This window comes from Mandrillus leucophaeus, unplaced genomic scaffold, assembly GCF_000951045.1.
Source record: "Mandrillus leucophaeus isolate KB7577 unplaced genomic scaffold, Mleu.le_1.0 Scaffold77, whole genome shotgun sequence".
Classification (NCBI taxonomy): domain Eukaryota; kingdom Metazoa; phylum Chordata; class Mammalia; order Primates; family Cercopithecidae; genus Mandrillus; species Mandrillus leucophaeus.
This window is the reverse complement of record NW_012108363.1, coordinates 3,094,842-3,117,723: the sequence shown is the minus strand read 5'-3', so window position 1 is coordinate 3,117,723 and position 22,882 is coordinate 3,094,842. Positions and strand designations below refer to the sequence as shown.

General features: G+C 36.5%; 2 protein-coding genes across 3 annotated transcripts in view; both read right to left on the bottom strand.

Moving 5' to 3' along the window:
• Window positions 1-890: 890 nt before the first annotated feature.
• Window positions 891-7,879, bottom strand: ZBED8 (zinc finger, BED-type containing 8). Of its 2 annotated transcripts, XM_011966673.1 has the most exons (3): window positions 7,418-7,879; window positions 5,200-5,273; window positions 891-3,282 (listed from the first exon to the last, which is right to left on the bottom strand). In XM_011966673.1, exon 3 carries the CDS (start codon window positions 3,231-3,233, stop codon window positions 1,452-1,454), a length of 1,782 nt encoding a protein of 593 aa, XP_011822063.1. In that variant the 5' UTR covers window positions 3,234-3,282; window positions 5,200-5,273; window positions 7,418-7,879; the 3' UTR covers window positions 891-1,451. The 2 variants fall into 2 exon arrangements, with proteins under 2 accessions (XP_011822063.1, XP_011822062.1); XM_011966672.1 differs by lacking the exon at window positions 5,200-5,273.
• Window positions 7,880-10,626: 2,747 nt separating this feature from the next.
• SLU7 (SLU7 splicing factor homolog (S. cerevisiae)) overlaps window positions 10,627-22,882 on the bottom strand; it is a 15,828-nt gene continuing 3,572 nt past the window's right edge. Inside the window, exons 2-16 of the mRNA XM_011966671.1 lie at window positions 22,279-22,464; window positions 21,469-21,622; window positions 21,050-21,130; window positions 20,639-20,803; window positions 19,650-19,718; window positions 16,431-16,478; window positions 16,108-16,239; window positions 15,752-15,849; window positions 15,527-15,594; window positions 15,254-15,393; window positions 13,979-14,140; window positions 12,533-12,637; window positions 12,310-12,381; window positions 11,923-12,039; window positions 10,627-10,945 (exon numbers count right to left, since the gene is read on the bottom strand). Of these exons, the coding sequence (XP_011822061.1) occupies window positions 10,766-10,945; window positions 11,923-12,039; window positions 12,310-12,381; window positions 12,533-12,637; window positions 13,979-14,140; window positions 15,254-15,393; window positions 15,527-15,594; window positions 15,752-15,849; window positions 16,108-16,239; window positions 16,431-16,478; window positions 19,650-19,718; window positions 20,639-20,803; window positions 21,050-21,130; window positions 21,469-21,622; window positions 22,279-22,448 (1,761 nt within the window). The 5' untranslated portion in view covers window positions 22,449-22,464 and the 3' untranslated portion in view covers window positions 10,627-10,765. The remainder of the gene's footprint in view (window positions 10,946-11,922; window positions 12,040-12,309; window positions 12,382-12,532; window positions 12,638-13,978; window positions 14,141-15,253; window positions 15,394-15,526; window positions 15,595-15,751; window positions 15,850-16,107; window positions 16,240-16,430; window positions 16,479-19,649; window positions 19,719-20,638; window positions 20,804-21,049; window positions 21,131-21,468; window positions 21,623-22,278; window positions 22,465-22,882) is intronic.

Below are 22,882 nucleotides of genomic sequence, written 5' to 3'. Positions count from 1 at the left end.
TAGTCAGGTTCCATTTTCCTTCAGGTTTATTTTTTATTTTTCAGTATTATAAAAATGCTGTGATTAGCCACCTTATAAGTAAAACTTTGGGACATTCCTGATTCTTTCCATATGATACATTTATAAAGGAAAAAATCTTAATCAAAGAGCTATAAATAACCAACAAAGAGCCTAACATTAGTATAATAATAATAAAAAATTGAGGGGAGTAGAAGAGATGGATATTTTATAAATTCAATCCTTACTTATTATCTAAGGGAGTCAATATATAACTTTTAAAGCTGATATAACTGCTATATCTTATGGTATGAACATACTACTTAAGAGATGTGGGTAGAACTACAAGAAATTACAGAAGAAATGGGTAACTGGGCAGGAAGGGGACTGTGGCTGTTCCTTATAGGACTCTCTATATCATTTTTTTCCCAGCCTTCAGCATACAGTACTTTGATAAAACATTAATGTTTAAAAATATAAATGAAAATGTATTTAAATTAAAAAATATTTTGCCAAATTATCATCCAGAAAAGTGTGCTAAGTTAGATTCCCATGGGGAATTTTGTGATGGTCTTGAATTACTCCATTGATTTCATGTCAATTTATTTATGATTTATACTCTGACATTTTGAACTTAGAAAAATACATATAAGATGTAATATAAGTGACAAAATTAGGGTAAAGGAAAAATAAGTGTAGGAAAAATTGAAAACAGAGGACACAAGAATCCAAGAATCCATCAGAACAGTCTGGAAAGCTGGTTACGAATGAGGATCCTTGACCTTATCAAAGACCCTGCTCATCAGAATCTCTAGGGTAAGGCTCAGGAATCTCCTTTTCAGCAGCCTTGATAACTTGGAGTTCTGAAGTAATTTAAAGATGACAAACAGTGATTAATATATTAGGCTATTTATTAATATATTCATAGCATAGGAGCTAGGGGAATGGACATTGTGAGACTAACTCCAAAGAGCATATTTAAAAATAAGTCTTATATAAGCCAGATCATTCCTTTTCCCATTGTATTTCATAATCCTCTTCTGATTTCATTAACCTCTCCATAACAAAGACGGGTGAACTCAACCTGTCATTTTGCCTTTTTAACTTCTGGGATATCTTCTCTTTTCTCCTGGCTCAATTCCTAGCCTACTGCACCATTTAGCTGGATATTCTAGTGCTTAGGTATCTTTTTTACATACCACATGAACAGATTAAACAGATACTCAGAATTAGGAAAATCTCATGATAGCAACTAGGCAGTAGTACTTAATCTTTTCTGTTGTTTGTGTTTTTATTCTCAAAACACATTTTCACATGCCTCATTCAAAGTTAAAGTTGTTAAGTTTTTTAGATATAGAATTCAGTATATCATAAATATGAAAGAGAAGAAATAGAATTACAGCTTAATTTTACGATATTAAGATTAAAATTATACATTAAAAAAGTGTATCAGCTTACAGTGACTTCTGTAGCTGTAGCTTTTGTTCAATGATGTCTGAGAAACGAGGAACTTTTTTTGAAATAGCCACACGGATATCATCACTCAGATTAAAGCAGCTTCTGGACTTTGTTTTGAAATGTAAAAGTGATGAAAATCCCAACTCACAAAGGTATGTAGTTGCAAATGGCATAAGGATTTCTAGAGCTGTCTTTGCTAGGTTTGGAAACACTGTGAATTGGGCACACCAGAAATCCTCAAGCTTCATTGTCTCAAATTCCATTAGGATTTGGCCACTAGCTCGTAATTCAGCAAGATCATTTTTCATTAAATAACTATCATCGACAAAATCGATATTAAAAAGAAATGGATCCAATATCCATTTACTTGCCTCATTAAGATCTCCAACGGAAAAATATCCATGGAAGAAGTTGCTCAATTGTTGCAGATGCAGTGTTATTTCAGCTGCAATGAATATTCCTTCATTATCTGAAACAATTATTTCTTCAAGAAAAGGGAAATTGGTAAAATTTCTTTTCTCAATTCGTTTTTGCCAAAATGGAAACTTCCTAACAAAAGCAGATAACTTTTCTCTAGCTGATACTGTGTTCATCCCAGTCCTCTGCATAGATGCACTGAGTTCATTTAAGTGTTTGAATAAATCTGCAAGGTATGCTAGGTGAATTTTAAACTCTTTATTTTCAAAGCCATCAACTAAATTACTGCTTTTGTGGTGAAGAAACTGATTTATTTCTTCATACATTTCAAAAATGTGAGTAAGTATCTGGCCTCGGGAAAGCCACCTCATTTCAGTATGGAAAAGGAGGACACTATATTCTATACCAATTTCTTCAAAGAAAGCCTGAAATAGGCGATGATTTGGAGCTCTCCCTTTGATGAAATTTATTACCCTCACCACAGTAAACAGAGCATCCCTCAGTTTTGTAGGCAATGTCTTTATGACAAGTGCATGAGGATTCAATAAACAATGTGTGATTATGATATGAGGTATCTCTTTTTTCACATAGGCAACAAACTCGGAATTTTCTCCTAGCATAGAGGAGGCACCATCAGTACAAACAGAGCCACATACATCAAGTGCTATCTTATGCTTCAGAAAGAAGTCTCTGAAGAGATTGAACACATCTATTCCTTTCATGGATAGCTGCAATGGTTCACAGAAGAGAAATTCTTCTATGATCTCTCTTTCTTTTATATATCGCACAAATGCCATTAGCTGACCGCAGTCATCCATGTCAGTTGTCTCAGCAAGCTGAATACCCACTTTAAGAGGACTCGCTTTGATATCTTCTAGAACTTGCTGTAAGATATCTTGGCTCATTTCATCAATTCTAGAATGGATCACGTCATCTGATAAGGGTACCTGCTGAAGCTTCTTTTGTGCATCTGGTCCCAAAACTATTTGTGCTATTTCCAGTGCACAAGGTTTCACTAACTTTTCAGCTACTGTATGAGGATTCTTCTCCTTGGCACATAAATACGCAAATTGATATGATGCTTGTAATAAAGTATCCTCATGAGATGCAACTCCAAATGCTTTCAAGGTTTCACTCTGATCAGATGGTGTTGGCATATGCTTCAGGCTATTGAGATCATGCCCAGCTACACCACCATGCTGTCTGTTAAAATGGTCTGACAGTTTTGATGGTCTGAGGTCAGCATTTGAAAATACTGAGTTACACAACACACACTGTGGGCGCTGAGTTCCATCAACTTCCGTTGTACAGGTGAACCAGTAGCGAACATAGTCATCATCCCATTTGCGTTTCTTCGACATGGCACACAAAAACTCTCAGGCAGTATTCCAGAGATGCCACAGAATTTTGCTTTGGGAGTAAAATATAACCCACACATTAAAATCCAGTGGCTAACTGAATTAAAACAAAGCCACATCACATGCTATATTGTCATCACATACTATCTTGTATATGTTAAGATATAGCCTGCAGCATGTCAATTCAAAGTAAGCCATGACAGGATATAGTTTAACTTAAAGCTAGCAACTCATAGCTAATGCCCTGGAATAAATGATTTGCCAGCAAGTTATATATGGAAGATTTGAGCTAAGACAAGTTATGCATACCTGTAAGTCCTTTATTGGTGAATTACAGTTATGGCTTAACTTGTTTTCAATAATGTATGTTACAAACATATCTAGCACATTTTGTATCCCTAGAAAGGGCATCTCACTACCACCACCTTCTTCCATTCAGCCCCAAAGATGTATGCATACCCTCAGTTAAGAATCACTGAAAAAAGGAGCAATTCACTAAATAAGGAAGGGTGGATGCTGACATGGAGGTTAAAAAAATTATATAAATTTATGGGGTACAAGCACAATTTTGTTATATGCATAGATTGTATAGTGGCGAAGTGAGGGTTTTTAGGGTATCCATCACCCAAATAACATACATTGTACTCATTATTTCTCATCTACTCCCTCCCACCCCACCCTTCCTCTCCTCTACCCATCACTCCATTATCTGTTCGTGTGTACACATTATTTAGCTACCATTTATGAGAACATAGTAGTTCTTTTTAATAGTTAAGGATTAAATAGGTCTGTAATACTATTTGAACCTTGAGCAGTTTTGAGTCCAACTTAGGCACAGAATTTCAAATAGGTCTATAAGTCTGATTAAGTCACCCTTGATGCAAAAGTAGGCTACAAATTGGCTCAGCGTTTCCTTACTGCTAAGTGTAACACACTATTGGTCCATGATTCATACTCTCCACATAAAAAAGCTAAATGGCTGGGCGTGGTAGCTCATGCGTGTAATCCCAGCACTTTAGGAGGCTGAGGTGGGTGGACTACCTGAGCTCAGGAGTTTGAGACCAGCCTGGGCAATATGGTGAAACCCCATCTCTACTAAAAATACAAAAAATTAGCTGGCCATGGTGGCATACGTCTGTAGTCCCAGCTACCAAGCCAAGATCATGCCACTGCACTCCAGCCTGGGCGACAGAGCAAGTCTCTATAAAAAAAAAAAAAAATTAATTAATTAAAAAAAAAATAAAAGAAAAGCAAAACAACTTGTTCAGGGGAAACACAACTATTCTTCTTACCGAGACTTCAGCAAAATCCCTCTCATATGAGAACACCCTTAAGTACAATAAGGAATTTCATGATGCTTTTCTACCTAAATACCTCTAAGTGAAGGCAGTCGTGAACACACACACAGACACACACAGCAGCATTCCTAAGGTTTGGTTTAACCCAAAGACAGGATGTAGAAGGCCCTACCCATAGAGATTCTGATTCTCTAGCTATGGAGTGGGGGCCTAGAATCTATATTCTAAATAAGTATTTTAGATAATTCTTATAAATAGTAACTAGAACAGTGATCTGTGACAAGAGATACCATATCATCACAATCACTGGGAAACTCTTTGAAACTATACATGTCCCTGCACTACCTTGGAACTAATACATCATCTTCTCCAGAAGCAGAACAAAAGAATATGGGGAAATAATGTTGTTCAGGCAATCCTGAAACACATCCTGGTTAGGCAGTCAGATTTAGGGGAATGAAAACATATCCTTCAAACCAATCCTTAGCTAACAAATATTCTAGGTGTCTAAGTGAATGGTCCCAATGCTTGAATATTTAAATTTTCTACGTTTTCTGAGCTGATGACATCCTCCTATGAAAGTTGAAACCTAAAATGAAAACCATGTCTTTTCTCTTTCCGTCTCTTTAGCAATGAGTAACGGCATAATCCACAGGTAGGCTCAAATAGACCTTAGAAAACATTCTATCTCCAAGATAAACAAGTGATCCCCAAAGTTTCCGAAGTTCTGTGCCAGAGAATGTGGCTGAAATAAAGTAACAGGTATACATTTAAATCCGAATGCCCACTTTGGCCATTAAAAGAAAAATCACAAGCCAAGAATACCTACTTAAAGCATTAGCTTTCAAGTGGATCTACCAAGATGAACTAGTTGTAAAGTGTACTCCAATAAAATAAGTTGATCTGTTACACAGTTGTTATGAGCCTGTTAAACTGGAGGATATCTGCCAATCAAAAAAGACAATCCGAAGTTTAAAGAGCTGATCTTAAGCCTTCATTTGTCAAGTAATCAGACTACATGACTACTTTTGCTTAGAACCACTTCTAATTAATGACAATAAAATTATAACATTACCATAAAATGCTTATTTTTCTGTATTCTATTAATGTATATTTATCATGTAATATTTGGGGAGGCAGAGGGAATAAAGGAAAATGTTTTTAGTCACATTAGAAATCTTTACAAGAGGGGCCTGGTGTGGTGGCTCATGCCTATAATCCCAGCACTTTGGGAGGCCAAGGTGGGTGGATCACTTGAGGTCAGGAGTTCCAGACCAGCCTGGCCAACATAGTGAAACTCTGTCTCTAATAAAAATACAAAAATTACCTGGGTGTGGTGGCGCATGCCTGTAATCCCAGCTACTCGGGAGGCTGAGGCAGGAGAATCGCTTGAACCCAGGGGGCAGAGGTTGCAGTGAGCTGAGATCACGCCACTGCACTCCAGCCTAAGAACAGCCAGACTCTGTCTCAAAAAAAGGCCGGCCATGGTGGCTCATGTCCATAATTCCAGCACTTTGGGAGGCTGAGGAGGGCGGATCACCCGATCTCAGGAGTTCAAGACTGGCCTGGCCAACTTGGTGAAAACTCGTCTCTACTAAAAATACAAAAATTAGCTGTGCATGGTGGTGGGTGCCTGTAATCCCAGCTACTGGAGAGGCTGACGCAGGAGAATCGCTTGATCTGGGAGGCAGAGGTTGCAGTGTGCTGAGATGACGCCACCGCACTCTCCAGACTGGGTGAGAGTGAGACTCTGTCTCAAAAACAAAACAGAACAAACCAGAAATCATTACAAGATCTGTTAAGAGGCCATTTCCTATCCACCTTGACTATGTCTCTCAAGCATATTTTAATTTAAAATTTATCTGTTTTGAACAAAAATTTTAGGAAAATCAATTTATGGTATTCTTCTCCATCCCCCTGAAAAAGGGAGAATAAGTGGCAAGAATTTTCCAGAGCCTCAAATATGAACTTACTGCCCAAGAGGCTTGTTTTAGAATCTCACAATTTGCACTTGCGCTTTTTGTGGTATTTAGGAATTACAATATCCTAAAAAATGTAAACATTAAAAAGCATCATCATCATAAGGAGATATTGTTAAACAGGCATGATAATGGTATTGTGGTTGTGTTTTTAAAAAGTCCTCATGTGTTCGACACGATTACTTACAAGTGAAATAAGATGTCTGGGATTCCTTTGAAATACTATACTTCAGCACACTCACAAACATGCACAAAGCGGGGTGGAGATAAAAAGAAATGACTGGCCTTAAGTTGGTAACTCTTGAAGCTGGATGATGGGTACACATCATTACACCATTCGATTTTTATGTATTTCGGAAACTTTCCATAATAAAAAAAGCATTATCTTAAGATAGATAGATATCACTCATTTTAAGAATGATTCTTTTGAGAGATTATCTTCAGATGCTTAATGAAAGATCTGATATGACAAAGTAAAATGTTTTGGCAAGTTTATGAAGGGTAGATATGAAAAAGTATTACAATTGAGAAAAATCAGTTAAAAGTGAACACTCACAAAACATTTAGGGAATGCTAATATATACACACACACACACACACACACATATCTATTCATTCCAGCAGTGAAAACACCAAAGTGCAGTTGTAAACCTGAAACTCCAAACCAAATACAATTCAACTTCTATCCAGCCACTGAGTATGCAAGATCATGGTAGGCGCAGGTGTTTGGGGAGGCAGAGCATTTAAGCATTACATTTTGCAGTTAAAATTAATAGCCGGGAGAAAGGGGGCAGGAACTTGGTGGCTGGGCAGACGCTCCAGGGGCAAACGCCTGGGATCGTGGCTTTGTCACTTACAGGCTGGGACCTTTCCAAGCCTCAGTTCCTCCAGAGGGGATAACAGTACCTACCTTACAGGGTTGTTGGGAGGTTTAATTATAAGAATGCATGCAAATAACAAGCAGCTCTTAACTGATAGGACCTGATGGTGTTACTGTTAAGGACGGAGATTTTTACACCCTCCAGGGTGAGATAGGAACACCAGCGGCTAGGAAAAAAAAAAAGAAAAAGACTCAGCGCTGTCTCCGCCCGCCCGTCTCCGAGCCTGAGGCGCAGGCCCATGGGATGCTCGGGCTTCTTTTAGGCGCCTGTTTCAGGCTCCAGTTCCGCTCTCCGCTCAGCCTAGGGTCCAGCCTCTGGCCGTCAGCACCAGTAGAGACGGCGGTTCCTCAGGTCTGACCCCCGAGCAGGAATCTGCGGTGCGCCTGCAGACACGAGCATCCGCAACAACCTCCTCCTCAGCCAGGCCCGAGTTCCATCCGGGTTCTCCAGGGTGCTTCCCGCCCGTAAACTGGGCGAGGCGTCTCCCACACGCAGGCGCAGTAGCAAACGGCTGTGGGATGGGCTGGCGGGTTTGAGTACTGAGCATGCGCACTGGCCCTCCCCCTTTCTTTGAGGTTGTGTACGTGGAACACAAAATCGTTTGTTTATTGTGTCTGCCAGAGAGGATGAACCGTACAATTTCAGGAATGGAAGGGGCTACAAACTACACATAGTTCTTTTTAACATGCAGAGGACTGAAACTTTTATATTGTGTTGGGCTTTGAGCTTGGAGATGATGAAACACTTCATAATTACCATGTTCCATGTGGAATAAATGAGAGAAAAAGAGAAGGAAGCTCATTGTAATCTCAGATTAGACATTTCAGCAGTGGAGGATGAGCTTCCATAGCTTGTGTACTGTTGTCCATGCAGGGTGATCCCCCCGCCTTTCCTTAAGTGGGAACATGGGGATGAATTTCCTTATCATCATCCATCTCAGAGGAAAGATTTTTATTTAAAATTCTTTCAACAACATGATTTCAAAGAAATAAACCCATATTAGAGAGGTTTTAGGGAAAAATCCCAAGTAGAAACTAGGAAACGTTGTTGAAAGAAGTAAACCGGAATAGAGCCCTTTCCTGTTTGGGGGTCTTTCCAGAATCCTTATAAACTTAAATGAGTTTACTCATTTTTGTACAATATTGTTAGAAGCATTCTATAAGGCTAGTGTGTGTGAGGAGTGGTGGGGCATCAAAGAACGTGGGCCAGATACATCATTTTCAGGTGCTGAGGGTGAGCCTGGTAAATATTGAGGGGCTGCTTAAGTTTTTGTGGATGCAAGAAACTGCTATAAGACCAGCCTTGTTAGTCAAGAAACTAGGGCCTTAAATACTAGAGAAGGGGGTAGGCTTCAGAATCCGAGACAACTAGCTTCATGTCCTGACTCCAATACTTACAACGGTTAGGATTTGTGCAGATTACTTGGAGTTAATTCCATGTGCTTTTTGTAAAATTGATAGATCATCCATTACTCCATGAAGTTCTTTTGAGGAAGGAGGTAACATTATGACTAAATTACAGTACATAATTCTCGAAAAGGCAGCTATTATTGAGATAATAAAATCAAAGCTCAATCTGAATAATGTCCTAGGCATTACGATTTTGAGACAGGGTCTCATTCTGTTGCCCAGGCTGGAGTGCAGTGGTGCAATCTCTGCTCACTGCAACCTCCACCTCCTGGGTTCAAGCAATTCTCATGCCTCAGCCTCCTGAGTAGCTGGGATTATAGGTGTGTGCCACCATGCCCAACTAATTTTTGTATTTTTAATAGAGATGGGGTTCCGCTATGTTGGCCAGGCTGGCTGGGCATTACTTTTCGAAAATAAAACAGAAGACATGATTCTGGATATTATAGAATTCTTCCTCCATCAAAGTAAACTAGGCCTCATAGAAGAGGGAAAGAGGTACAGAAAGGTTAGGTGACAGGATGCTGAAATTTTCTTAAACTCACGGAAGCTAATCCAGGTTCCCCTCCCTGTCCCATAAACAACTTTTCTGCCAAATATTAGATATAATGCTACAAACCACGCAGAGTTACATATTGTCATTTATTTATCTTTAACAAAAGATAAAATACAAAGCAGACACAACAATGTCAGCCTTTATGTTGAACCACCCTGTTTGGATAGGAAAATGAACCTTTTTTTGCATTCTTGAAGTAAATAAGAATTAAATCTATTTGCATTGTTGTTTAATTTCATACCAATCTAAAGCTAGACACTATGTATATCCAAAGTATTTGACAATTTGACTCAGTTACTCTCACGCCACCCTTTCTGAGATGCAGTATCCTATAGGTGGTTTTTGGTAGTTTAGAAAAGCCAGTGAGCTGTTAAAAGTTGATATACTGAAGTTGGAGGTTTTGTTAGGCTGTTTTCACTGATTCCACTCTGTCAGTATTATCTTCATAGTGTTCTGAGAAGAGGCTTCAGGATCATGGCAATCTATTACTAATATCCCTACAAGCTATCCTTGTAATTCTTTCAAGAAGCCAACTTCAGGTTTTGGAGTTTTGCAAATTTTACAAACAAAGTAACAGCTGCTGGCTATAAATATTAGGATATTCTACAATTTAAAAAATCTAATAGTCATGATTGTTACATGATGGCAATCACAATGAAAACAAATAGTATCGTAAACCATATCCTCTATGATAAAGGAAAGGATTTCTACATCTAAAGGCTTATGTCCAGAATGGTAAAGACCTACTACTGATCAGTCAATATTGACCCAATGATGAGAAAATAGTTGTTTTCCATTCAAAGACTAACACATTTAGTCTACTCCAGAGGCCAAGGAGAGAGAATCGCTTGAGCCCAAGACTGCAGGGAGTTATGACTGCGTCTGTGAAAAACCACTGCTCACTAGCCTGCGCAACATAGCAAGATCCTGTCTCTTAAAGAAAACAAAACATAAAAATAAATGTAGTCATAGAGTTGCTAGTTATTATTTTAAAAAAACAAAGTCCTTAAAAAAAAAAAAAAAAGTCCCGTTTTTTTCTCAAAACCAAGGTATGCTAAGACTAAATATAGGGCCACAAAAATCGAAGCAATAAAGTTTGAAGCTTAATAAATGTAGAGAGAGACATTCTTAATAGGTAGAGAGCCAAGGCTTCTTTACACATGACTCACATAAAACTGGAAATAAAATCTTAATCCAATTTTAAATTCTGTTCCCAAAAGCATACTTCATGTGCCTCTTCTTCTTTTTTGCTTCTTCAGTATGGAAAGGAGTGAACTTACTGTGAGGCACCTGAAATATTTATTAAAGTCAGGCAGCAAGAAGAATAAACAAGGATTTTTTATCTACAATCATCAATAAGAAGCTGAAAAGAATGTATCAGCTGCATCTATCTTGGATGGTCATCTGACTAGTTACTACTGTCCAAGGAAAGAGGCCATGGGGTCATCTGGCCTCTGACGTTTCATTCTATATGCCTCCATTTCCTCTTCAGTAGGTTCCCGAGTTTCATATATGCTATTGTAAGGCCGTTTCCTCTCATCAATCTGCATGGTCTCCTTGACATGAAGAAGGCGGGCCTCCTCTGCATTCAGTGCCTATAGAGAGAGGAATAAAATGCGTATCACAGCTCTACATCAGATCTCTTTTCTTCAAAAGTGGCAGAGTACCAACAGACCCCACTGAATATGAACTGCTCTATCAGAAACGCAGATTGCCTGAAAGAGCTTTGGAGTCAGCCCTTCTACTGTCAAGCTACAACTAATCACTATTTGGCTTATATGATATTTTTATAGAGCACAAAACATTCTATAAACATTTTAAATCAATGTTGGAGAAATTTTATTTAATAACAAAAATTAAATGAGGTTCACTTTACTGATACAAGCTCGCAAATGATGCTTCTGGTAAAGACTACAATTCTGACTTTTCTCAAGGACTTGCTGAAACTTACACATTATACAGCTAGAAGGCAATTCTTTCTGGTCATCATGGCAGTAACTCTAAAATGCTTTATAATGCACATTTCTTCTGTCCATTAGTCATGATTACTAAATACTCCAAGAAGAAGGCAATACCTACACCCCACAATACCTCCATTAATATAACTTGAGCAAATCACTCAGACTCTAGGCTTGTTTCATCATTTTCAAAATGCATTTGGAGACAGGACTAGATCATAGGCCATTACAGATAAAGGCCTTTACAAATAATACTGGCCAGGAGCGGTGGCTCAAGTCTGCAATCCCAGCACTTTGGGAGGATGAGGTGGGCGGTTCACCTGAGCTCAGAAGTTTGAGACCACACTGGGCAACATGGTGAAATCCTGGCTCTATAAAACAATACAGAAATTAGCTGGGCATGGTGGCATGTGCCTGTAATCCCAGCTACTTGGGACACTGAGGCAGGAGAATTGCTTGAGCCTATGAGACAGAGGTTGCAGTGAGATGAGATCGCACCATTGCACTCCAGCCTGGGCAACAGAGCAAGACCCTGTCTCAAAAAAATAAAAACAACCCCAAAAACAAAGAATACTGTTACTTATCACTTTTACTATTTAGACTTCACAAATTACCTTTTTCAATTTTTCATGCTTCTTTTCTTCATCATCACTATCTGAACTGCTCTTTCGATGCTTCTTCTTTTTCTTTTTCTTCTTCTTCTTTTCCTCTTTCAGTTTTTCTTGATGCAGCTGAAAGGGAGGATTGAAATGCAGTGTTATTAATATGAAAACAAAGCTCAGGTGCACTACTTGGGAGGCTGTGGCACGAGAATCACTTGAACCCAGGAGGCGGAGGTTGCAGTGGACCCAGATTGTGCACTGCACTTGAGCCTGGCCAACAGAATGAGATTGTCTCAAAAGAAACAAAACAAAACAAAACAAAACAAAAAAACTCAGGTGCAGGTTTTAAAGCCCTCCCTCCAGGACTTAAAAATTCAGGACAAATGATTATCAACTTACCTCCATGAGAGTTTGAGGTTTTTTCACAGATTCATCCCCAGTTATATCATTTATAACACATTCCTCCGAGTTCTGTGGAAAAATACATGTAATTTGAGTTGAGTGTCATAGTTACTAATCATCTAAGAAAAAGTTAAAATTTGAAACACGAGACAGTATGTTTTAGTTTGACTTACAAGCTTCGGTTGTTTTATACCTTTAAGAACCAAAGACAATTACTTACAACAATCTCCTTCCCAGCTTCTCCGGTACAATAGGAATACTTGAAAAAAGAGTGACAGCATTTGTATCCCCATCGGCCTTCTTTCCAGTACGATCCCCAGATATGCTGCAGAGAGAGAAATTACTTAAAAAGGAAGCTGAAATTAGAAACCTCTATATACTGTTGATAGGAGTATAAAATAATACAGCCCTTTAAAGGTAATTTAGGAGAAAAATTATGGGGATTCAAGGCTGGTTAACAGGGACAAGGTAGTCTGACCTGAAGTGTGAGAGGCAGGCACTGTAGTTACAAAGCTCTTAAATTCTATTCCCAAAAGCCTATAAAAAAATTTAGTGTACCTGACTTCTCTCGAAAAATGAAGGAGTGGCAAATTCTGGGCCTATATAACCACTTGGCAATAATCGGCTGTTGCTGAAGAGTGGATGCCCCGTTATATAGGGCTTACGTTCTCCAGTTTGTACAATTTGCCTGGCTCACTTCACTCATGTATGATCACTGGCCCGGCTACTATAGGGAATTAGGTTTTTGACCCTCAACTAAGAGAGACAATTGTAGTTTGGTTACTTCAAGAGAACAGCAAAGGACAATACATGCTTTATGATGTTTATGATGCAATGCGAATATATTACATTACTTATTAAATATTCTTGTCAAAATATTTAACTTATATCCAATCAAGCTGTTAGACCTGAATTCCTATTTATAAAACATACAGGGATAGAGAAACAAGCTATATAATGCTACTAGGATCCAGTCAATACAGAATATGAGACAATTTACAAACTAACTGGCCTAATCTGTTAAGTGGTCATCATCATGAAAATGCAGAGATACATTCTAGAAAAGAGACATAATAACCAAATAATGATCAAAATAAATTTGAAATGAATTCTGACTAAAACAAAAAATAGGTGTTAAAGGCATTTTTCTGTATATTTTGGAAAATGTGATTAATGACTAGATATTAGGTAATATTATAGAATTAATGCTAATTTTCTAAAGTGCAATAATGTCAATGTGGTTATATAGAAGAAAGGCTTCATTTTATGGAGATATGTGATACAGCTTTTATGGATAAAATGTCATGATATATATAATTTCCAAATGTTTCAGTCAAAAAAATGTATACATAAACTGTATGTGTGTATATATGTGTATTTTACATATCTATGTAAAACAGTGTGCATATGCACACATACAACTAGACAAAGCATATAAGGCAATATGTTAAAAATTTCAGAATTTAGATGATGGGTATACAGATGAACATAGTATTCCTTCAACATTTTTCTATTTTTGAAAAAATTCCCTGAAACAGAGTTAATTTTTTTTTTTTTTTTTTAAAGCATAGAGCATAGAAATGGTTAGCTAATAAAGTTGTAGTGGAAAAATGCAATACAGAGCAAAACTAACGAGGACACAAAATTGTTCCAGTTTAGCACATACTGTGTGATTGTGGATCTTCACATCCTCCTCATACTTAGAGCAGGCAACAGCCCGCTCCTGTCCTTTGATGACTGTCCCGTGTCTTGAGTACTCCACATAGTCTTCAGTCTGGGCTAAAAGCAATTCAGCTGGAGGGGCATCCAGATGTTCTTGGCCACCATACTAAAAGGACATTGGACATTATTCAATACATTTTACAACCTGATTTGCATTTAAATTTCCAGGAAAACATTTTTTTTTTCTTATTCTATTTATTTATTATTTCTGTTTTCTCTGATGTTAACCAAAAAAATGGTAAAAAGAAGGATCTGAAGGGACCTGGTTAGAACCCTGAAACGGTCCACTAAGCCAGTGTTAACACCTAGGGTATAGTGGTTCCATGCCTTCCCTAACATTTATTCTGAATTTTATATACAAATGAAAGACTTTTTTGTTTAATTTATATAAAAATGGGATTATAATATATTAATCTGAACATGATGTAGGAAAACATTTATTTCTAATCAGAAAGAAAGGGAACATTCTTTACTGGGTTTTGTTATAGAAAGCACAGTAGGAAAAAAAAGGCACCATTTTTTTTTCTGAGGCAAATAGAAGATGTCTCAGTTGCTATTCATCTGTTGAGTATAGTAAGTTACAAGATGGCCATAAATTCCTCTTATCCTTGTATGCATGCCCTTTCCCCACAGGGCTTTGCTTTTCTTCCCATCAAGAGACGAAGTCTTTCTCTATCCCTTGAATATGGGCTTGGCCATATTACTAGGTTTCACCAATGGGAAGCTGGCAAATGTGATGCAAGCAAAGGCACTTATGTACCACAACACACTTTTTGCTGCCACTCTCTAGAACTCTGAGAATGCCATTTTAAAAAGCTGCGCTACCCTACTAGAGGATGAGACCACATGGGGTGGAGATGAGCTGTCCCAGAAGAGGTCCCCTTAGGACAATTAGCCTGTTAACTGCTAAACACAAGAGTGAGGCCATCTTAGCTCATCACCTAACCTCAGCTGAGCAAGCCCAGACCAGGAGACTCGCCCAACTGTGAGCAATAATAAATGTTTATTTTAAGCTACTAAGATATGAAGTAGTTTGTTTTGCTGTAAAAGCTCATACAAAATTGTATAGCATCTGACTAAGACAAAGGAAGAAAAGGACTATTCTTCATGGATTGACAGGGGCTCTCTTTGCATTATTTTCCAAATGTAAAACTAAAGCTTATTAACTAGTAAGTTCTCTTTAACAGAAGTTCTTCTTTAGCATTTTGGTCAAAATTACCTTTTCCAGGATGCTTTCTTTCTGCTGTTCTTTGAAATCTTCTTTTTTGACTTTGAAGGACTTATACAACAGCTCTAGCTTTGTAGGATCTGCCTGCAGATGTACTTCAGATCCCTTGTCATAGGCTTCCCACGCAAACACTGGAGTAATTCAAAACATCTTAATGAGTTGGCAGCTACATTATTGTATGCTTCTTGAAAACAAGCTTAAAAAAAAAATCCCAGACTTCTTATGAGCTGATATAAAATGCCTTGACATACAGGAAACACTTACACTGTGTCTGAGCCATTGAAATGGTATCTCCTGTGTACCTAACAAAATTATCTCCAGCATAACTCACTCTGCAAATACAAATAAAGAAAATGTTTCAGAGATTGATTTAAGGAAAATTAATTCATAAAACTGAATCTGAATTAAAATGAACACCATCTATGGTCAGGTCAGAAAACAATAAACTTTCTCTCATCTTGAAATCTGTACATTTAACTTGATACTTACTCATCTGGATTCTTTCCTGCATTGGCATAAGGATTCTCTCTCATTGCTCTAGTTTTTGGATCATAGTAGGCAGAATTTGGATCTAAATTCCTCAAATACTAGAAGAAAAAAATATTTAAAGAATAAATCAATGTTTACTCACAGCAAAAAGATTTCAGCAGACTAGTTGGAGGAGTTGAATATGATCAATTAAATAAATGTGTGTATACAATTCTGGGGTACAGGTGAAGAGAAAAAACAGAATGAAACCTTATCTTAGAATGACTCTATTATCCATATGCTACCCAGAGTTGATAAAATTTAGGCTGGAAAGACAAATACTTTTCAAATATGTATGTTAAGTTGGTAAGACCTACTTTTGCAATATCTTCTCGAATCCTGAGATTTCGGACAGTAATTCGTCTCTTGGAGTCAAAATTCTGTCCAGGCATGTCAATATCATCTGCATATTTATCTTCATCCTCATCTTCACTATTATGATCTTTTTCCTAAAAGGGGGAGGGGAAGGAAAAAAAGTAAGAAGAAAAGAAAGCAGCATGTTATTCTTGTTTTTTTTTTCTTTTCCCTTTAACCAAATCCTTATTTACTTGTGTTCTTTAAAAACTATTATTAGTGTTGTTATTAGCCATCAGAAATTTAAAAATTTCACATACACTCAGAGGCAGCAAATATGTATTACCGTCTGAGAATTTGGTTCCTCTTCTCCCCACTGGTGCTTTGGAGAATTCTGTATCACAAAAGAAGAAAAATAATTCATAATTTCATTCCGCTTAATCCAATTAACACTTAAAATAGCTAAGATAATACAACTTAATTCTAACTGAACAAACTCTCACATTTCTCAGTTGTAATGAGCACGCAAATTCTGAATACAAGTGTGCCATTGTGAATTTTATTAGACTGTCTATAAAGCAGCAAATTTCAAGAGAATTTTAATTAAGATTATAACTACTGAATGGTAACAGGAAGATTAAGATGACCAAAGTATCCAATGAATATTAATTTCTAAATGTGTTAGTCTTCAGACATACTGTTTTCATTAAACGTTACTAGTTTCCCAGTAAGTCCAAAAAGAAAATGTTACTAAGGTTCATGTCTTCACAGCCAAAGTAAAGTTTGGGCAATGAAAAAAATCTACAAGTGACACGATATTGTAATTTAAGGAGAGGCCAAACTCCTTGTCACAAGGATACACTTTTCTTCACTAGCAATTGGTCAGAATACTTTCTAACGCCACAGAATGCCTATAGTAACATGGTCAGTATTTCATCATGTCCATTCATAAAGGCTTCAAAGATTAAAAATACTTAAAAAGAAAAAACGAATACATTATAGCATTAGTGAGGAGATACAGAAACACATGTAGGTATATACAGTCTATAGATGTAAGCATAAATCTGCGTAGCTTTTCTGAATGATGGCTAAGTGATAGATCATAAAAATTTTAGAAATACAAACTCACTGAAACACACTTCTAGAAGGTTATCCTAGTATCATGTCAATTACATAAAGATATATAAGAATGTGATGTGCAGTATTGTATATGTGCAATGGTTTTTCAAAACATTGGGAAAAAGTCAAATAAATAATAGATCACTGGTTATATAATTTACTGCATTCCATGGAACACTGAACGGCCATTAAAAGTGATTCTATCCAAGGGGCAGAAAAGTACGTATCATTTCCTAACGTTTTTGATTAAAAAAAGGGAAGGGAGAGAAAGGTGGGGTAAGAGTATATATTTGTATTTGTATTTATTCAAGAAACTCTGAAAAGAGCCACCCACATCCACAAAAGAGTTGGGGCGAGGGGAAGTTTAGTGTTAGGGCGGACAGAAACCGGGGTGGGGAGACTTCACTGTGCATCTTCTTAAACTGTTTTAATTTTTGAGCCATGTGAATTTATACAAAAATAAATGATGCCATAGGTCTACAAATATAGACAGAAAACACGTTCTCGCTGTACTCTATGTTGTTAAATTAAAAAAGAAGGTAATAAATGAATATATAAAGACGGATTCATGTAAGAAACATTTTGTATTCGAGCACACATAAACAGGTATACGTGGACAAGAGAGACCTGGAAAGGCCTACTTCAAAATGTTCATAGTTAATACAGGGGATATTTTCTTTTTAATATAATGTTCTAATTTAATATAATTTTTTCACTTAATATTAAGTGTTACTTTCAAAATCAGAAATATAAATATTTTGTAAAAAATAATTTTTTTGAGTTCCCACTATTTGCTAGTTCAACAAAGGACATTTACATACATTTCTACAGTGACAGCTAAGTATCTAAATCTACTATATGTGGTTCATCTTAATATCCAAGTATCCAAGTGGGCAAAAATCATTAGCCCCGTACATACATTAAGTATCCTTACTGGGGAAATAAATTACACCATGTTTACAACAAACAACAGAGAATATATTAGAACAAAAGAAACAGGCCCTTTTTCTTTTCCCAAAGTTAGTGATACATAAAAATAATCACAACAACAATAGCTACTAATTACCCAGTGTTTACTATGTGATAGGTATATAAACTTCCTGGGGGTTGTCATTTCTATTTCAGACATACTAAACTGCAGCTCAGAGAGGCAAATTCACTTTTCTAAGAGCATGTATCTCTCATGGAACAGAGACAGCTTTTGTTTTCATTTTATTTATTTATTTATTTATTTATTGAGATGGAGTCTTGCTCTGTCGTCCAAGCTAGAGTGCAGTGGCGTGATCTTGGCTCACTGCAACTTCTGCCTCCCAGGTTCAAGCGATTCTCCCCAGTAGCTGGGACTACAGGTGCTCGACACCACACCCAGCTAATTTTTTTATTTGTAGTAGAGATGGGGTTTCACTATGTTAGCCAGGCTAGTCCCAAACTCCGATCCACCCGCCTCAGCCTCCCAAAGTGCTGGAATTACAGGTGTGAGCCATCGCACCTGGCCAGAAATGGATTTTAAACACCTATCTGGTAACTTAATGCTGTTAACTTGCCTGATAGGTTACCTTAGTAACTGCTCACTTAGTGATTATTTCAAGTTCTGTTTGCTTTGTTACTTATACATGGTTTAGAGTCCCTTTTAGAAATTTAAACTAAAAAACTATAAATGTTTACTATTTATTTGTGCCTAGATTTGTTAAAAAGAAACTTGACAACTCTAATATGCGTAATATATTTACTCTATTAAGTTGACGAGGATTTTTAAAAAAGAAAAAAAAAACTGGCTGCAACAGACCTTTCATTCATACAAAAAATGTTTTGCCCAGTTATGTAACTAATACGTATTCATTGTGGAAAATGCAGAAAATACTAAAGAAAAAGGATAGAAAGAAAAATTCATAAATTCTACATTACATAAAAACTAGTGTTCTGGTCTTTCTTTCAGTGTGATAATATTATACTTACTACCTTTTCATGTATCATTCAAATACAAGTGTTAACCAGTGTTGTTAACGAAGTCTTGAGAAATGCCATTTTAAGAACTAAGCAGCTATTATACCATGCAGATGCACTTAACCAACTCCCTATTCCTGGACATTTAAGCTATTCCAATTTCTTTATTATTGTAAAAAATGCTGTACCATCTTTATGCATAATGATTTTTCTGAACTCTAGAAAATTCTTTAGGATGGATAGATCTAATAATTTAACTTGAAAAAGTAAGTGTATGTCTGCCTGTGTGTCTAAATATAAATAGTGGCAGTATTGTTCCCAAATTAACTGCATCAATTTATATTACTATAAACTGTATACAAAGTATCAGTTTTATTTTCCCCCCAATAGCATTTCTCTCTTCCTCTCTAACTGAAGAGCTATAAAATGAATTCTTGTTTCAATTTTCATTTCTTTGTTTAAAAGAAATGAAACCTTTTGTTTGATCATTTTCATTACTTACAGCCTGTTCCACTAATTTTCCTGAGGCTAATTCCTCTTGGAGTTTCTGGGCTTTCAATGTTCGTTTTGCCTTTAAAAGAAAAAAAAAAAAGAAAGAAAAAGGAACATTTAAATTTTACTTACAACATTCAAGTCACCACCTACATTTTTATATATTTAAAATGAATAACTTTAATTCATTTCAGAAAAGGTCACTGAACAAACCTATCTCTTTGGGATTCCTTGTAGCCCCAGACTTATTACTCTATAGAGCAGGAGTTACACAATGTTTGAACCAGACAATAATGTAAACTGAGACAAACGGCATCAGTAGCAAATTGCAGGGAGCAAGCCCTGACAAAAACAAGCAGTTGCCACATAACTCCAGATGACTGACTCTTACCAGGCAGGTGTGGGGTTACCGTATATTACAATGTTCAAGAAATGATGAAATCCAGATTTTTATATGAAATCTTACAATTTTAAAATGATACCTCTAATAAAAAAAAAAAAGGCAGTACGACTATGACTTCAAAGGAATAAAGGTGAAGAGGTCAAATCATAACAGTAAAAACTGAAGTTGGGTTAAAATAAAATAAAATTTTCTGAAACAAATTATCCATTCCCTTTCTACTACTCCCAAATGCTATGTGAGGCACCATAAAATAGGTTCGTGGGCAAGCTATAGCTTGGGGCCATACATTTCTAACCTCACAAAACCAAAACTTTGGACACAAATCTGTTCTCCTGCTTCCAGTATCTTTTGCTACCTAAGACAGGGAGTAAAGGACAATATAAGAATCAAGAAGAAACTGCTGGCAAATATGGCTAGCACATTATTTCCTGTATTCAGTATTACAATTATAAAGGTAGCCTATACAGTAGTACTAATACTATTATAAAAATGCTACCATTTTTAAAGTGCTTCAAGATTTGAAAAGTAGAGCTGCTAGAGATACAGCAAAAGCACGATTCTTTAAAAACCCCAGGAAAGCCGGGAATTTTGCTCACCAGATCAACTTTGGCATACTCTTCAACAATTTTCATGTGTTCTTCTGGATTGTAGCCATTCCATCGATCCCTCTTCCCATCATAGTCAAACATCAGTTGAGGCTGGACATGTTCATCTGGAGCTATATTAGTACCTGTAAATTTGGCTCCAACTCGTCTAGGTCTCTAAAAACAGAGTAAGATTTAATCTTTTCCTAAGCGCTTATGACCCAAAGGAAGACTTCATACAACTTTTACAGAGTGGGCACTTTACGATCTATTCAATTATCAGTTAGTCTTACAGCAATTCCACTCAAACTAATTTTTATTTAACTTGTACCTAAATCTAGGTGATTTCAGAAAAAGAGAAGCAAGCTCTCTGACAACAAAAAGACTGACAATGGTTTTCAAAATTCTCAAAGGTGAACTTACCTCAAAGCAGTCTTTCTTTTTGTGGGTCATGGCCCCACAATTTTCACATGCTCCTTTGCGGTACTTAGTAATTATGGAATTCTATAAATATAAAAAAAAAAACAAAGAAAATGTCTTAACTACATAAGTTAGAAATAACTTTGGCTCTCATTATGATTTTGTCTAGTGAAATGATTTCTTTGTTAAAAGGAAAACGAGTTAGTCTCCACACATTTACAAATGTGAAAGTTTAAGGACTTCAGGAGTATAAAATTTATATAAGAAATACAAAGGTAAAATAGTAATGCACTGTGAATTCCAATACCAGATAAAGGGTTTTATTATCTGTTTCTCCTTTAAATAGTATTGCATTGAAAGTTCTTATGTTACGTTCTTAAACTCTCCATATCCATGAAGAGGTATACAGGTTGTCTACATACCTCTTTTACACCCCTCTTGTACCATTCTCCAGATGAGCTGAACTGCTTTTGTTTCTCTGGTTGTGGTCTCTGGTGTTTTAAAGTAGGTCTTTTTGAAGGATCGATATACCATGGCACTGAAGAAATATACTGAGGAATATGGGGGTTGATGTCTCTGTAATAAAAGTTAAAAAAAATTTTTAAGAATAAAGTTGGAAAATAATCAGTATTACAATTGCAAAGGTAGCTTACACAAAATCTAAGAATAGAAATATTGCAGTGGTAGGGGGAAGAGAATATGGTTGCTATTGCTATACTATAATAAAGAAAAATTAAAAATAAAGAAGAAATTTATTTTAGAGTGAAAATATTTCCAACTAAGAAACTAAGAATAGCGATATAACTGAAGGGAGAGAAGAGAGGAAGGAAAATAGAGATGTGTGTTAGTAATCTAAATCTTCTATCACAAGAAATTTTGGTTCAAATAATGCCTATAATCAATTAATTAAAATAATTGTGTAGGTATTATTATCTAGAGATGTGAAGGTAACAACCAGAAAAACTCAAAATAGAAAGATTTAACAGCAGTCACTCCTGTAGAGCAGGCTGGAGTGGGAAGGGTGAAAAAGCACTGTTGCTATCCATTATAAGCCCTTCAACATAATTTCATTATTAAACCATATGCATATGAGTTTGATAAAACAAATAATAAAAAAAGACATAAATAATGAAGATAGGTTCCTCTCAAATAAAAGGATGAAAAATTAACAAACTAAGTAGACATGAATTTGAATTTTGAATGAATGGATCATACAACAATTAAGTACTTACTTTCCTTCTTCATCAACTTCTGCAGGAGCATTGCCCAATTTTCGTTGTTCTTCTAGCTCCTTCTTCTTTCTCCAGTCCTCTCTGGTCATCTTCTTTGGTTCCTCCAAACTCATTTCTTTGGACCCCGATAGGGGTGCAGCATTAACTGCATCTACAACTGTGGCTGACATGGTTATCTGGCCTCCTCTAAGAAAAGAAGTCAAATTTACAGTAAAAAGTAGGCCTTCATTAGTTCACTCAAACTACCAAAAAGACATCCTAATAATATATACTGTTTCATATGTTTTCCCCCCATAGTATGTGTAAGGAAGGGTCTCTTTCCCCTCCTCAAGGTCTCTACATACTGTTAGCACTGTTTCTCCCTCAACTCCAATTTACAAATGGAGAGAGACACACATGTGTATTTAAAATTTCACAGGACTCTTTTTCTCGTATATATCCTGAATCCCTCTTTTTGTGTATGTGTCTCAAACTTTTCTAACACAGTAACTCTTAATGAAAGAGGGTCCTATCTCTGTACCCCTTTAAGAATGAACATCTCAACAGTTATCTATAATCACTGCCTCCACTTCCTCACCTTCTACTTTCATCCTCACTTACTCTA

What these genes read in the sequence shown, in the direction of transcription:
- ZBED8 (XM_011966673.1), bottom strand. Translation starts at nt 3,233, where the DNA reads ATGTCGAAGAAACGCAAATGGGATGATGACTATGTTCGCTACTGGTTC.